We start from the raw sequence: 14,028 nt of genomic DNA on the forward strand, positions 1-14,028 counted from the left end.
CAGGTTTTTTCTTCCAAGTATTGTCTGTACAGTCCTTAACTTGGAAAATATTATTAGCTGTTTAATATTATGGTTTAAATGAATCAGTTAATGCTGCAGCCTTGTAAGAAGGCATCTTATTGTCTTTCTTCTCAATCGTCAGTACTTGAGGAGACAGTCTAAACAGTTTAGTTTGGTATATTGGTGTTATCTGATCCTCTCTTTGATGAGGAGTCCAAGTTCCATTACTATTCAGTATCATGTATTTGGACAAACAGGTGCACTGTGGATCTAAAAATATAGCACCATATACATCAAGAAAAGAGCCTTCAAAGCTAATTTACTCATAATCCTTAAACTTCACACAAGCATGCACACTAAATTGTGTGCACAAGTTCACATGGCAATAAACAACCCAAATAAAATAAAATTCAGGTACTTTTGGTTATTAATGTTCCACAATCTACCAAAAAATGGATGAGCACTTTTATCTGTTACAACAAAAAATATTTGATATATATAACAATAATTTCAATACTAAAAAAAATCCTTAAAATCATGAAAAATAGTTAAATATCAAACCAAGAGTTGTAGAGTGATCAGCAGGATCCAACTGATAGACAGAGTATAATCTTTCTGCAATACATAAGAGAAAAGTTATGGAATTTTATTACTAATAAAGTAAGAAAATAAGAAAAAAATCCTTAAAATTCAGATTTTGTATTTAATATCAAACCAAGGGTTGTACTATGACAGTCAGGAGACAACTGATGGGATCAGCGAGTTTGGTGACACCACAGTACATAAGAGTGAAGTTGATGAATTTTATTACGAATAAAAATTATTTAAAATTCAAATTTGTACTTAATATTAAACCAAGTGTTGTAGTATGACCAGCAGAAGCCAATTGATGGCTCCAGTGATTTTGGTGACACTACAATGTATAAGAGTGAAGTTATTGAATTTTATTACTAATAAAAATTCCTTAAAATTCATTTTTTTAAAATTTAATGTCAAACCAAGTGTTGTAGTATGATCAACAGGAGACAACTGATGGCTCCAATGATTTTGATGACACTACAGTACATAAGAGTGAAGTTATTGAATTTTATGACTAATAAAATAATAATTAAAAAATCCTTAAAATTCAGATTTTTAAATTTAGTATCAAACCAAGAGTTGTAGTATGACCAGCAGGAGACAACTGATGGCTCCAGTGATTTTCGTGATACTACAGTGCATAAGAGTGAAGTTACTGAATTTTATGACTAATGAAATAATAATACAATAACAAAATTCCTTAAAATTCAGAATTTTAATTTAGTATAAAAACCAAGAATTGTAGTATGACCAGTAGGAGCCAATCGAAGGCTCCAATGATTTTGATGACACTACAGTACATAAGAGTGAAGTTATTGAATTTTATGACTAATAAAATAATAATAAAATAATTTTAAAAACCCTTAAAATTCAGATTTTTAAATTTAGTATCAAACCAAGAGTTTTAGTATGACCAGCAGGAGACAACTGATGGCTGCAGTAAATTTGGTGACACTACAGTGTATAAAAGTAAATTTTTTTTGTGTGTGTGTATAAAAGTAATTGAATATTTGTGTAGTGCCTCTCTTCGCTGTTGCAGCGGTTTTGTTTTTTTTAATTTAACCTTTATTTAACCAGTAGAGATCCCATTGAGATTAAGAATCTCTTTTTCAAGGGAGTCCTGGCCAAGATAGGCAGCAACAAATACAAAACAGTTATGAAATTACACAGTTAAGACATGATTAAAATTGCTATTTGCAGACGGTGCCTGTTCACTCGTTGCACAGCCAGCTGCGCATAGACATCAATGTTACTTCTGCAGCTTGAAAGACAGCGACTTTTGATAAAACTGGCCTTGTAGCACATTGTCTAGCTTACAACAATGGGAAAGAGGCATTGTTTATGTTATTACAACATATATCTCATGAGTTATTGATGCTGGAAGTCTGTGAATATCTTGCCAACTTTACCTAACTAGCAAAAGTAGAAAAAAAAAATAGAAAAGCCACACACAATTCAGACAGTGCTGCAACCTGACAAGAATGTTAATCCACCCGGCAGCTGTGGTAACGGGAGAGGGGGCTCGAGTGTGATAGCGCGAGCAAGAGAATGAACAGAGCGCGCGCGCGGCGGTAGATACACAGCAGCGCGTGAATGCAAGAAATTAACGGTATTTCAGCTTGTTTCATTAGGATACGCCGTACAAACACAAAAGCCTCCCCTCAAACACTCGGACCATCGAAAAATACGTTCACTATATGCAGTAAATATAAGCGTCCAAGTCTTATTTTAGACTTCATTAACATGTTATTTCATAAGTTAAAACTTACGTGCGGAAGGATACAGGGCGAGCACTGTCTGGAGGAGAGGGAGAGGGGGAGGGGAGGGGGGAGTTTCGCGGGCATACCAGAAAAAACCAGACCTACTTTGACTTGAAGCTAGCTAGTTAACAAACGGGTAACATTAGCCACCAGTTGCTTGCAGGCAAAAGTTTTTTTTATTTATTGCTCCTGTCACGTCGGAAGCATTTCTAACTTAAATGAACGCCCGTCGACTAAAACGTCCCCCATGGACACCGGCTGTGTAATTTACTAATGCGTCATTTCAAACTTAGAGTGACGGGATGGATTAGCAAAAAGAAAAACACGGTAATGTAGTCATATTCGCGAAGCTCTGTCAATGTCCTGTTTTTATACCATTTTATCACAGAAGAAACTGACGTTTTTATTAAATTTTATCGACAAAAACTCAAAAGAACCTTCCAGAAGATAACTTACCTCCTCGCCGTGGCCGTTCTCCGAGCAGAATGACGTATCCCTCCGCCCTGGTCAGTTGCACTCAGCCTACGTCACTGCGTCAGATTGCAGCTAGCTTGGAATGTGTGTCCCTCCGCCGCTGGAAGTAGTCCACTGCTGTTTTCTCCATTGTTCCGTCAAGAATTAAGTTATGGTTGAAATACTATGGTTTGTCTAGTTTGGAGAACTGGTGAGCACGATAATTCTTAGACATCATAGCTTTACAGTTTAATTTTTGACTAATCCCAAAATTGTGGTATTTCTTCAACAGCACCCCCTCTCCCTCCACCCAGCACCCCGTTTCTTTTTTCAAGGTATAACAAAGAAATAAGTCAAATCAACACTGGCAGTAGTGATAAAACTTACAAATAGTCAAGACAACTAATTACTTTAAGTTTAATTTTCTAAAACTTATAAACTTGAGTTCAGTATTCAAAACTTACCATGACAATTTGAGTTAAAGAAAACAAACAAGTTCACATATGTGACATACTAACAGAGGTTATTGTTACATGATAACAAAGGAAGGACGTTCTCAATGTCACGTTCAAAATGGTTTAAAGAACTTTGTGTTTAAGTAGAATGTTCTGGAAACTAAAGTAAAATTTCTCACTGAAAATACTACTACTGGTGTGCGGAACTTTCTCTAAAAAAAAAACCCAAAAAATCTAGCTGAGTTTTCCATTAACATTTCAGCTGATTTACTGATTTTGTCACATCAGTGTGGTAATTATCAGTTGCATCATAACAACAAATGTTCACTAATCAAACAAGAGGTAAAGGAATGCATAGTAATAATAATAATAATAGTATCTATAATTTTTGTCTACTTTTCATTACTCTGTGTCCTCTGTGCCAAAGAGGTATTCATGGAGCTCGTCTTCTGCAGGGATGTTGTCCTCGTTGCTCACTTTGACTTTCTGAGCGACTGGCATGTATCTGGGCATGAGCTTTCTCCCAGTCTGAAAGAAAATAGTGAAAAGGTGCACAATTGAAGCTGTTACTGATCTAAGTCATTAAAAGTAAAACGTATTTTTAAAAAAAAAAATATATATAAAAGGAATGTGTCAGGTTTTTTTTTTAGATTAGCTGCAATATTATGCCTTTATTTATACAGCACATTCAAGTGCTTTCCAATAGAGAAGTTAGATTGGCATTATGAATTTACAAGATTAAATATTAATGTAAAATGCTACAGTATTATTTATTATCTGAATTTACCTGAGTAACTGTAATATAATATGGCAACTTATAGACAACGTATAGAACTCAAATTTACCAGACTGAATGAAAAATTTCAGTTAAGACCCCACAAAATTATAGAGAAAACACAGCAATTTCCCCTTTAAGCAGCATTTTAGAAACAAAAGACTCCCTTTTAATGGAGGATAGCATCCAAAACATTGCTGTAGTAACTTACTGATAATAAATTCAGAGGTGTTTACTAGAGGTAAAACAAAATTCATGGAATAATATAAAAGGGAAGTGACCTACTATTTTCTTGGAGTCAGCCAGGGATCTCTCCAAATACCTCCTCATCCTCTCTTGTTGTTTCTCTCGCTGCTCTCTCAGCTTTTCTTCACGCTGCCTGCAACACGATGAAGAGATTTTTACATGAGATTACACTGCATTGCTGTTCTGTGGCATGTTTGCATGTTCTCCCGGTGAATATTTTCTCCCACAGACCAAACACATGCATAGTACCTTAATTAGGGATTGTAAATTCACAGATATGAGTGTCAGTGTGCATGGTTGTGTGTCTCTTTGTGTGTTATCCCTGCGATGGACTGTCGAGTTCTGGGATACATTCCAGCCCCTTATCACCCTCTATAGATACAGATGAATGGATGTATTCTACTGTATTTTTTTATTAAGACTAAAAATAACATATTGAAGGAGAGAAGTCTCCTGCTGTGCATTCCAGGAGGTACGGTACATCATTGCTGATACCCTGAGAACAGGCTCAGTTTGCTACTTGATTCATTCTTTCTTCCACCACGTGTGTCACTGAGATGTACCTGGTCCTCTTCTCGCTGTCCTTGATCTTCTTCATCAGCTCCAGTTTTTCTTCAGGGATGCTCTCAAGGCCCTGCAGCAGCAAAGACATGTGGTACTCAATGTTGGCCAGCTTCTCCAAGGTGCTGAGGTTGGTCATCCTGTCATCCACGCAGCTGCGGTGCACCTCTGCGACCCTCTCACCGAGAGCGTCCATCATCATGTCCTGGAAGCAAGAGACACATATTCAGATAGTTAGCATTAGTTTGTTGTCTACAGTCTATCAGTTAGATCCATTTTAAGATGCCATAAGCAGCTTTAACATTCACAAAGAGGTGATCCCAAGTAAAAATGTGGTCAATCACAGTTCATTCTGTTTCCTTACTTGGTCCTCTGTGTTCAGTGACACATGGAGTTGAACCTTCTGTTTGAGTTTGGCACCTCTTGCCTTCTCTTTGTCAATTCTCTGGTTCATGTCATTTATCTGCAGTGCTATCTGCTCTTCATCCTTTTCACTTAAGACAGAGAATCAAAACTGAATGGATGCGATGAAGCTGGGGGGATGAATAGTAAATGCTAAATGCACAAAAAGCTTTAGTAGCTGGGGAAAATTGACCTGGTGAACAAATAAAACACCAAGTATTTTTTTTTACATTTTCCTCCTGGTTGTCTCCATGAACTGTTTCAACTCCTCCAGTTTCTCCTCCACCCGTGCAGAGTTCTGAATCAGGGACAAATTCTGCTCTGTCAGCTCCGTCATCAGATCCAGTAGCTGCTGGGGATCAGTGAAGTACAGCTCTGGTTCATCCTGAAAGAGGTGACGCAGCAAGGAGGGTACGACCCTGTGAGCACTGCAGATACATACTGAAGATCAAAAGGATGTGTGATATGTGGTTTTCAGTAAAGGAAAACTGACCTCATACTCCAAGCCGTCACTGTCCAGTTTAGAATTTGTGACTCTGAAAGACAAAGTTTTAGGTTCATGAGTGACGTTTTGCAGCAGCATATATTAGTAACTCTGGATGTGTCTATTACCAACAACAGCAGGATGTTTGAGAATTGTACTAGCATGCTGTGTGCTGCAACAGAGAGAAAGTGCACCACAAATGTATGTTCAAATTACAATACTGGTGTGTCAATATGTAGTCCTATTTGTTGCAGATGTGGTTATATAAACACGGATTAAAGTCACCGTCTAGACTTTGTCACAGCCAGCATGCCAATTTCTTTGTAATAACCGTACACAGTCCAACTTTGTGAACAGGATTAATAAGTCCACTCATCATTCAGCTTGCAGAAACCTTTTTGTTGATGACAGAATGACGTTACACCACTTTATTCATCCATTCGCTTAAATGTCCGATTTACTTTATCTTGGCCAAGCAAAACACATTCTAAAAACGAGCATTTTCAAAAATCCATGTGGTATTTTAATCGTGATAAGAAGACTCCTGCAGCCGGACATTTCACTGCTTATAATCATCAAGCTTTATGACCTTTGCATTATGAGCTATGAGGGAGTTCCAGCTTCAGAGATTTCTCTTTGTGCTGCTTTTTGTAATATGACTTTTGTCAAGTTAGGTTTGTTTTGTTGTTGCACGCTCCTTCTTGGTACCGTAGGCATCTAAAATACAAGTCCTCCTGTTGGCTGCATTGTTGAGCTTGGTTATGCTCATTTAGGTCTATAGTATCTTGTTAAATTCAGTATATTTTGACTACTTGGTCACCTTAAAACCTATCTAGGGACGAGTGTTGCAAATTAGCTCTTGGACAGCTGCTTCAGTTTATGTAAGTATACTGTATCGGTATCTATATATAAAAAAAGCATAAATTAATAAATGATAGTGTAGCGGGCTGCACAGTGGCGTAGTGGTTAGCACTTTCACCTTGCAGCAAGAAGATCTCTGGTTTGCGTCCCGGCTTTCCTGGGATCTTTCTGCATGGAGTTTGCATGTTCTCCCTGTGCATGCGTGGGTTTTCTCCGGGTTCTCTGGCTTCCTCCCACAGTCCAAAAATATGCTGAGGTTAATTGATCATTCTAAATTGCACCGTAGGTGTGAATGTGAGAGTGATTGTTTGTCTATATATGTAGCCCTGTGACAGACTGGTGACCTGTCTAGGGTGTCCCCTGCCTTCACCTGAGTCAGCTGGGATAGACTGTGTTCTAATGCTACATTGTGTTAGCTAATGGTGTTGAAAGGCTCATTGATGATTAGAAAACCCTTGTGCAGTTATGTTAGCACATGAATAAAAGTGTGAGTTTTCATGGAAAACATGAAATTGTCTGGGTGACTCCAAACTTTTGAACAGTAGTGTATGTTAGTAGCTTATGCTGAACATCTAATGGAAAACATGGATCATGTTTACTATAGCTACAGATTGTATGAATCTACAAAACCCTTGATGTGCAGCTAAACAAGCACATGTTGTGGGTGAAGTCCGTGTGCTGTTGCTCATACAGAGTGCCGCTGTGGGCTGAAGATGGTCCAGTCTCTGTGGTGGAGGGCAACTCTCTGCCAGGACCGGACACTTTGAGCTCCAAATCTGTGTGCATGTTTTAAATTGATTAAAACAATATCAGGACATTAACTATGGAGCCACCATGCTAGTGTTTGTGTTGTATTTCATGTGGATCTACTTGGGCTTAACTTGCTGTTTTCATCAGCCATCTCTTCAGGCTCCAGGTTCTGGTTATGCTGGGCGTCTTTGCCAGACAGGACTTTAGTTTTCTTGGTCTTCTGGGCCTCCTGCCACTCTGGAGGAGACAGCTTGAATAGAAGCTCCTTGTATCGCTTGTAATCTATCAGGATTTCTTCAAACTTGGCGATTTCACTACAAAAAGGATAGATTTAAATCCACATGGCATAACATTGCGCCTTCAAATGTGTTCATTTTTACTTGTAGTTTCTCTCTGTTCATCTTTTGGGTGAACACTGTATGCACTAAAATACAGGAAAATGCACTCATATGTTTGATTTTTTCATGATTTTTGGAATGCTACCTTTTTATTGTTCCCATTTCAGCAGTTAGCTTCTTGATCTCAGTATTCCTCTCCTGTTTCAACTTGGCTTCCTTTTCAAATCTGACAACAGAGACAACAGAACTATTTGTTATGCAGCTTTTAAACATCATGAAACTTTTATCAAAAGACCATTTCAACAACAGCAATCTGATTTGTAGTGACAATACCAAGCCACTGTTTTACATCTAGACAGTTCTTACAGCGTTCTGGCCTCCACAGACTTCTTCTCGTTCTCCCTGAGGAATTCTTCAAAGTTGAGGTTGTCTCGCTCAATGGTCTTTTCAAGCTGCTTCAGCTGTCGCTCTTCTTTTGCAATGGCCTTGTCCATCCTCAAAATCTCAGACCTCTTTGTTATCAGAGATAACTGAAGAGAGGAAGATGAGGGTAAATGAAGCAATGAAGGTAAATTTAAGAAGACGTGTTATTTCTATCCTTCTTCCATTTGCCTTCTTAATTTCATGTCTTTTTTTCAATCTGCTGCTGATTTGTTTTCCAACGTCTTATTCTTTACCCCAGATGTCATAAATCCTATCTACTTACTAAACATTTTAGTTTATTTAACAGAAAACATAAATGGATCATTACTTTTAACAGTTTTTATCTGCCGATTCTAATGTATGGACAACATTCAGGAGCAAGTCATACAGATGTGGACATTTACCAGGCAAGGAAGGTGGAGTGAATCAGGTGAATTTCATTGTAGAATCTGGTGGTTTTGGAGCTTTAAAAATATAAAGGACTAAATGCTAGAATATTTTAACCTCTTCTGCATCAATTCTTTAATTCATCTCAGCTTTACGGATATTTCAGACATCACAGGAAAGGAAGGAGTCAAGATCTGTTTCAGTCAGCAATGCTTGATTACAGGAAGATTAGAAATAATGGAAAAATTATCAAATATCACAAGTTCTGAATCAGATTAGTGCAAATAGCCACCATTTCAAATCAAGAAGTATTTTAGATCAACAGCTGAGTTCAGCTGATGGTTGTGGTTCAGTCAATCGTCTAAACAACTCCTGAAAGCATTTACCTCCAACACGGCTTTCTGTCGTTCCATGGAGATTAAGTCATACTTGCTGCCTTTTGCAATGTTTTCTGGGGAACAGTGAGTGTAGACATTAGCTAAACCACACAAAAGGGGTTTTTTAAAAGCTAAAAGTAGTACCTTTTATATACTTATCTACTCTACTTACCTCGTTTTATCTTCAGCTCATGCCTGCCTGCTGTTTGTTTAGGGAGAACTGTCTTACTCCTGATTTGTTTTAGATCCTTCATCTGCTCATTTCCCTCCTCCTCTTCCTCCTCCTCCAATTCTCCCACCAGCTCATTCTTCAGCTTGGCCATCATTCTCACAGCGTGGGTTGTCTTCTCATCAATTGGCAGAGCCAAAAATTTACGTCTCTCCTGAGCATCGAGGCAAACAGCAGCATGACTTTTACACAGCAAAGATCCATTTTTCACATTCTGCAAATGATTATAATTCAACGAACAGAAAAGCTTTGTGCTCAAATGCAAACACCGACCTCTTTTTGGTCCCCTCTTTCATTTACACTCAGTAGAAAAATGCTGTTACTGTCTGGCACTTTGAACGGGCTCAGTTGTGTCCTTTTCTTCCTCATCCCTACACACATTGGAATGAAGACAAAAACTGTGCATAAAGTTTTCTATAGGTTTCATTATTTCCATTTTATATTCTTCAGATCTGCTATTTTGTCTGCTTTACCTGCTTTTTGCAGTTTGGCAGAATTATCAGTCTCTGACATAGCAAGGATGCCAGAAAACATCTCTTTTCCTTCTGTTGAAAACATCTTGTCATTAATAGAACAAATGAATTATCAACCATTAACTGCACTAATGTGGCGTGTGAAGCGTGGCGTCATAACAGAAACTTACTTGGCTGTGGTGTCGACATCTCTTAGGTACTTCTGACATCTGGAGCTGCACTAGTTCAGCATGCAGGTTGGAAAAAGAGAACAAAGCCGTTCACATTTTTGAACATTTAACGCCTTTAAAGTCAGACTGATGTCCTCAGTTACAGGTGTCCTGGCTGTTCCCACCAACAAGCCAGAGAATACAAGTGACTGAATCACTGATGTGAAGACTCCTGTAATGTATTTATTGTCATTATGAACACACAGATATGTGTTTTTATACTGTTGGGTGAAAATGTGCAATCATTTCTGTGAGATTCAGTATACTAAAATGAAGAATAAAGGTAACTGGGTCATCCAAATCAAGCATATGTAAAAACACCTGTGGGTGGAAGCTAGGTGTATTTATGTGATATTGAATAATTTTATTTTATATTCTGTCTGTATTGTGTAGCATTGTTTGCATGCAAAGCTGTTTACATCTTGCAACCTTAGTTATTGTGTACACACATTACAATCCTGGGTTGTAAAATTGAGAAAAACTCACGATAAGCCCTACTATTTTTAAACTTTGCATAGTTAAATTCATTACATAAGTAAATATTTATATACTTGTATATATTTTATACATATACAGGGTGTCCCAAAAAATTTGACATCATTTGGGCAGGCTAATAATTTTGGCAATTCTTGTTGAAATAACTTCAATTTTTCACAGAATGTATAGAAACAGATCAAGATTTTATACTTAATGTTTTATTTTTGTTCTGTTTTCAGGTTGAGCAATGCCGTCTTGGAATTTGCTCGCACACAGTCACCCAAGACTGTGCAGCGTGCCTTCAATGCAAAATTTGGAAAAACTTCACCAACTGGCAAACAAATTTGGACTTGGTACCAAAAATTTATAGAGGAAGGTAAACTTCTGATGTTCAACACCTAAACTGTTCAATTTAATTGAGCTAGACTTAGTAGTTTTCAAGATAATTGCTTTTAAAATGATGTCAAATTTTTTGGGACACCCTTTATTCATATGTGTAAGATTTGAGGATCTTATTTACAACTCACTTGGCTGAGGGTAACTTTGGTTCCTACTTGCTGTTGTTTCTGCTGGGACAGATGTGAGTGAAACATGAAGGCAAGGTAATGTGTTCTGTCTATTTTTTCTTCTGGAGTAAAGTTCGTCGTTTAGCTAATTCTATATTCGGAGTAGTTAAAAATATTTCTGTTTTGGACGAATACTTTTTAAAATTTTACTGTTTCTGATAAAACATGCCTTAAACCGAAACTAGTGCTAGCTAGTTGCCCTCACAGGAAGTTTAACTGTTAGCTTGCCAAGCTAGTAGCAACAAGTTAGCCTGAGTTTGTGTCTGTTATCACACACGCGGGTTGTAGCTGCTGTAAATGTTAGCATGAGCACAATATTCTTCAGTGTGGTGTCCATAATGAGTTAAACCTGTCGTCTGAAAATGCTGCTCGAACACACAGCAACCAGAGGAAAACTACAAACCTGCTTCGTTCTTCGAGCTACTGAGCAGCTGCGTTTGTGTACCGTTGTCATGGTAGCTGCTGCCTTCAGGGTCACCTTGTAATTGTCAGACGTTTATGATGGACTTGCTTAGCCCGTATTTGCTTTGTGCTGTCTTTGTACCGTGGGTTATCTATCCTAACTTTATTTATTCTTTCATTTTAAAAAATATTTTACATAAACATGTACTGCAGCTTTTGCATCTTGTATTTATATACTGAACTTACATGTTTACGTACAGCTGCACTTTGTATGGAGTTTTTGCACTATTTCAAGCCATAATTCTCTTACATGTTCAGTAATGTGCAGCATCCAGAAGTGCAGCATCAATTATGCTGCCGTTTTTTAGTTCTTAATACACCAAATAAGCTGTTCTTACAATGCCATCAATCTCTTCAATTCTATTAAATCAATAAAAGTATTGTAAAATAACAATCCCTTGTTGTTATGTATAGTAAACTGGCATTTACAGAATGGGGTCTTCAAACTTGCTGCCCAGTTCTGTGGGTCACATTTATTCTCCACTAGATGGCATAATTTGATCACATAATCTGTCAAAAGCAAAATAAATCCATTGTCCTTACTGTAGTGAATTCTTGAGAAAAACACAGATTTCAAGATTTAATGCAAAATGTCTGCAGAAGGACATGTTTGTATTATTAAGTTGGAACCTGTGTCAGCGATCATTTCCTCCTAAGTTAACCAGACTTGATTTGCCAGCACTTCTTTTAGTTCACTGTGGCTTCTAGTGAATATACTTAGAACCTGATACTGTACGTTCCCTCCCACGTATCCACACATGACCCCACACATCTCCGCTCAGTGAAACAGCCCACACACTACACTCGCTTGTAGGAAATCCCAGTGTCAGATTGTCGGGTTAAAGTAATGCAAACACATGGGGGAGTGTTGGCTCGCACAACAGAAAAAAAGGACACGTTGTGTAAGAAAAGGAGGAACAGTGTTTTATTCAGATTTGAAGGAACAGCTTCATGAGCAGAGATGGAGAGGAAACCTGAAGAAAGCACAGCAATAAAGACTTTCTTCACATTTACTCTCCAGTTGGATTCAAACTATGTCCTCAAACACTGTCCTTTAGTGCAGTTTCCCAGAAAAGTTGTTTTTTTATACATGGATGCTGCTTTGCATTGTTAGATAGCACTGATGAAGATGCTAGGAATGCAGCTGATTTCTTATATAGCCTTGCATCAGTTGTTTGAGCATTACAGAGTGCTTCTACCTCCTCCGCTTCTGCAGCCCAAAGATGGTGGATATTTGAAATTATATAAGAGGTGAACATTCAGCCCTCAGCCCTGTGCATGATCAGAGCTTTTCTTTAAACATTTATGTGCCACCTTCAATTAACCCCCCAAAAAACATGTTTGAGAAAGTAACATCTAGATAAATGAATGCAAAGAGAAAAGAAATGCACTACTTGAGCCACATCTTAATGCCTAAGAATAAACAAAGTGGACGGGCCCTTAAAAGCTCTCCCTCGGGTTTTGAAGTAAGTTGAGTGAAAAAACCAGCGCTGCCGTCCTGTCATGAAACTAACATCAGAGCTGAGTTGGAGCTGCCTCACTGTCAGGCAGCTGCTCGGAGATGCAGACTGAGCTCAGGTCCATATGACTGTTCTGCTTCAAACTCAGCCAGAACTTTATGAAGAGTGGCTGTTTCACTTCCCTGCCAAAGCTTAATCTCATATCAAATCTCAGAGACTGTCATTTTGTTCCTCGCAGAATCAGTAAGCAATATTTACAGCACTTTGCAAACCTTTTGGTCACACTGAGCACAAATGATGAATCAAAAGCACCTGAAATAATTAATCCCAGATAAACACTGATAGTTTTTTGATAAGGATTTAGCATTAAATGACTATTAAGCGGCTCAACTGAAAGGTGTATTATGACTTTTGCACTCAACATTTTCAGGATAAAGATTCATTCTTGTTCTCAGGAATAAACTGTGTATCTGTGGTAAATTATTTTAAGCTTATTTTACTTTGGTCACAGGATAATACATGATGGACCATCTTCTAACATGTAAATTACCAACCAAATATGTGTAATTATGACTGAAGGTCTCGACTCACCTGTTTTGTAAAATTGTGTATCTTGTTTGTAGTAAGTGAAGTCTGACTAAAAATCTGGGCAAAGATGATTCTACTGGAAGAAGTATTTAGATCATTTACTTAAGTAGAAGTATATACAGCAAAGTAAAAATATTCAGTTGCAAGTAAAACTCCAGCATGAAAAAGTGAAGCATCAACAGCAATTTAGTTAAAATGTACATTACCGGCCAAAACTTTTTAGAACACCCCAGTTTTTCCAGTTTTTCATTGGAAATTATGCATGCTATTGTCTTATTGTACTGAAAGCACACAACAAATAAACAAGTAGTCATCTCTGACAGATAACAGCTGAACACACTGGTGGCATTCTTTCCACAATGGAAATCAAATACTGTTCAGAAAGTTCTTCCCAACTCTGCAGCAGAAGTTCCCATAAATGTGTGGCACTTGTAGGTTGCTTTGCTTTCACTCTTCTGTCCAGTTCATCCAAACCAGCTCCATGGGGTTTACGTCTGGAGACTGTGCTGCCACTCCATGTTTTCAAGCTTCCCATCTTGTTCTTTTTTCCTGAGGTAGTTCTGGCATAGCTTGGATGTTTTGGGTTATTATCTTGCTGCAGGATGAACCCCTAACCAACTAGGAACATACCAGAAGGTACTGCATGGTGCTGCAGAATGCTGTGGTAGCTGTTTAGGTTCAGGGTTCCTCTCACTCTGTACAAGTCACCAACC

At 38.0% G+C, this 14,028-nt stretch overlaps 1 protein-coding gene across 4 annotated transcripts; it reads right to left on the reverse strand.

Annotated features, from left to right (window-relative positions):
* Positions 1-3,185: 3,185 nt before the first annotated feature.
* On the reverse strand, positions 3,186-11,251 carry cfap100 (cilia and flagella associated protein 100). 4 transcript variants are annotated; one of them, XM_055016339.1, is made up of 17 exons: positions 11,209-11,251; positions 9,724-9,773; positions 9,554-9,625; positions 9,354-9,451; positions 9,024-9,234; positions 8,861-8,925; positions 8,031-8,194; positions 7,810-7,890; positions 7,447-7,640; positions 7,268-7,352; positions 6,695-6,802; positions 5,725-5,767; positions 5,462-5,616; positions 5,194-5,323; positions 4,832-5,034; positions 4,308-4,401; positions 3,186-3,775 (listed from the first exon to the last, which is right to left on the reverse strand). In XM_055016339.1, exons 2-17 carry the CDS (start codon positions 9,740-9,742, stop codon positions 3,650-3,652), a joined length of 1,848 nt encoding a protein of 615 aa, XP_054872314.1. In that variant the 5' UTR covers positions 9,743-9,773; positions 11,209-11,251; the 3' UTR covers positions 3,186-3,649. The 4 variants fall into 4 exon arrangements, with proteins under 4 accessions (XP_054872314.1, XP_054872315.1, XP_054872316.1 ...); XM_055016340.1 differs by lacking the exon at positions 11,209-11,251 and adding an exon at positions 10,767-10,784; XM_055016341.1 differs by lacking the exon at positions 6,695-6,802.
* Between the last annotated feature and the right edge of the window lie 2,777 nt (positions 11,252-14,028).

Source organism: Amphiprion ocellaris, chromosome 13 (assembly GCF_022539595.1).
Source record: "Amphiprion ocellaris isolate individual 3 ecotype Okinawa chromosome 13, ASM2253959v1, whole genome shotgun sequence".
Taxonomy (NCBI): domain Eukaryota; kingdom Metazoa; phylum Chordata; class Actinopteri; family Pomacentridae; genus Amphiprion; species Amphiprion ocellaris.

Excerpts from the sequence above, each read along its gene's own strand:
- cfap100 (XM_055016339.1), bottom strand. Across the intron at positions 9,235-9,353 it reads AAAGAGGGGACCAAAAAGAG|GAGAGACGTAAATTTTTGGC; the intron begins GTCGGTGTTTGC and ends CTCGATGCTCAG. Across the intron at positions 7,353-7,446 it reads AAACAGCAAGTTAAGCCCAA|ATTTGGAGCTCAAAGTGTCC; the intron begins GTAGATCCACAT and ends ACATGCACACAG.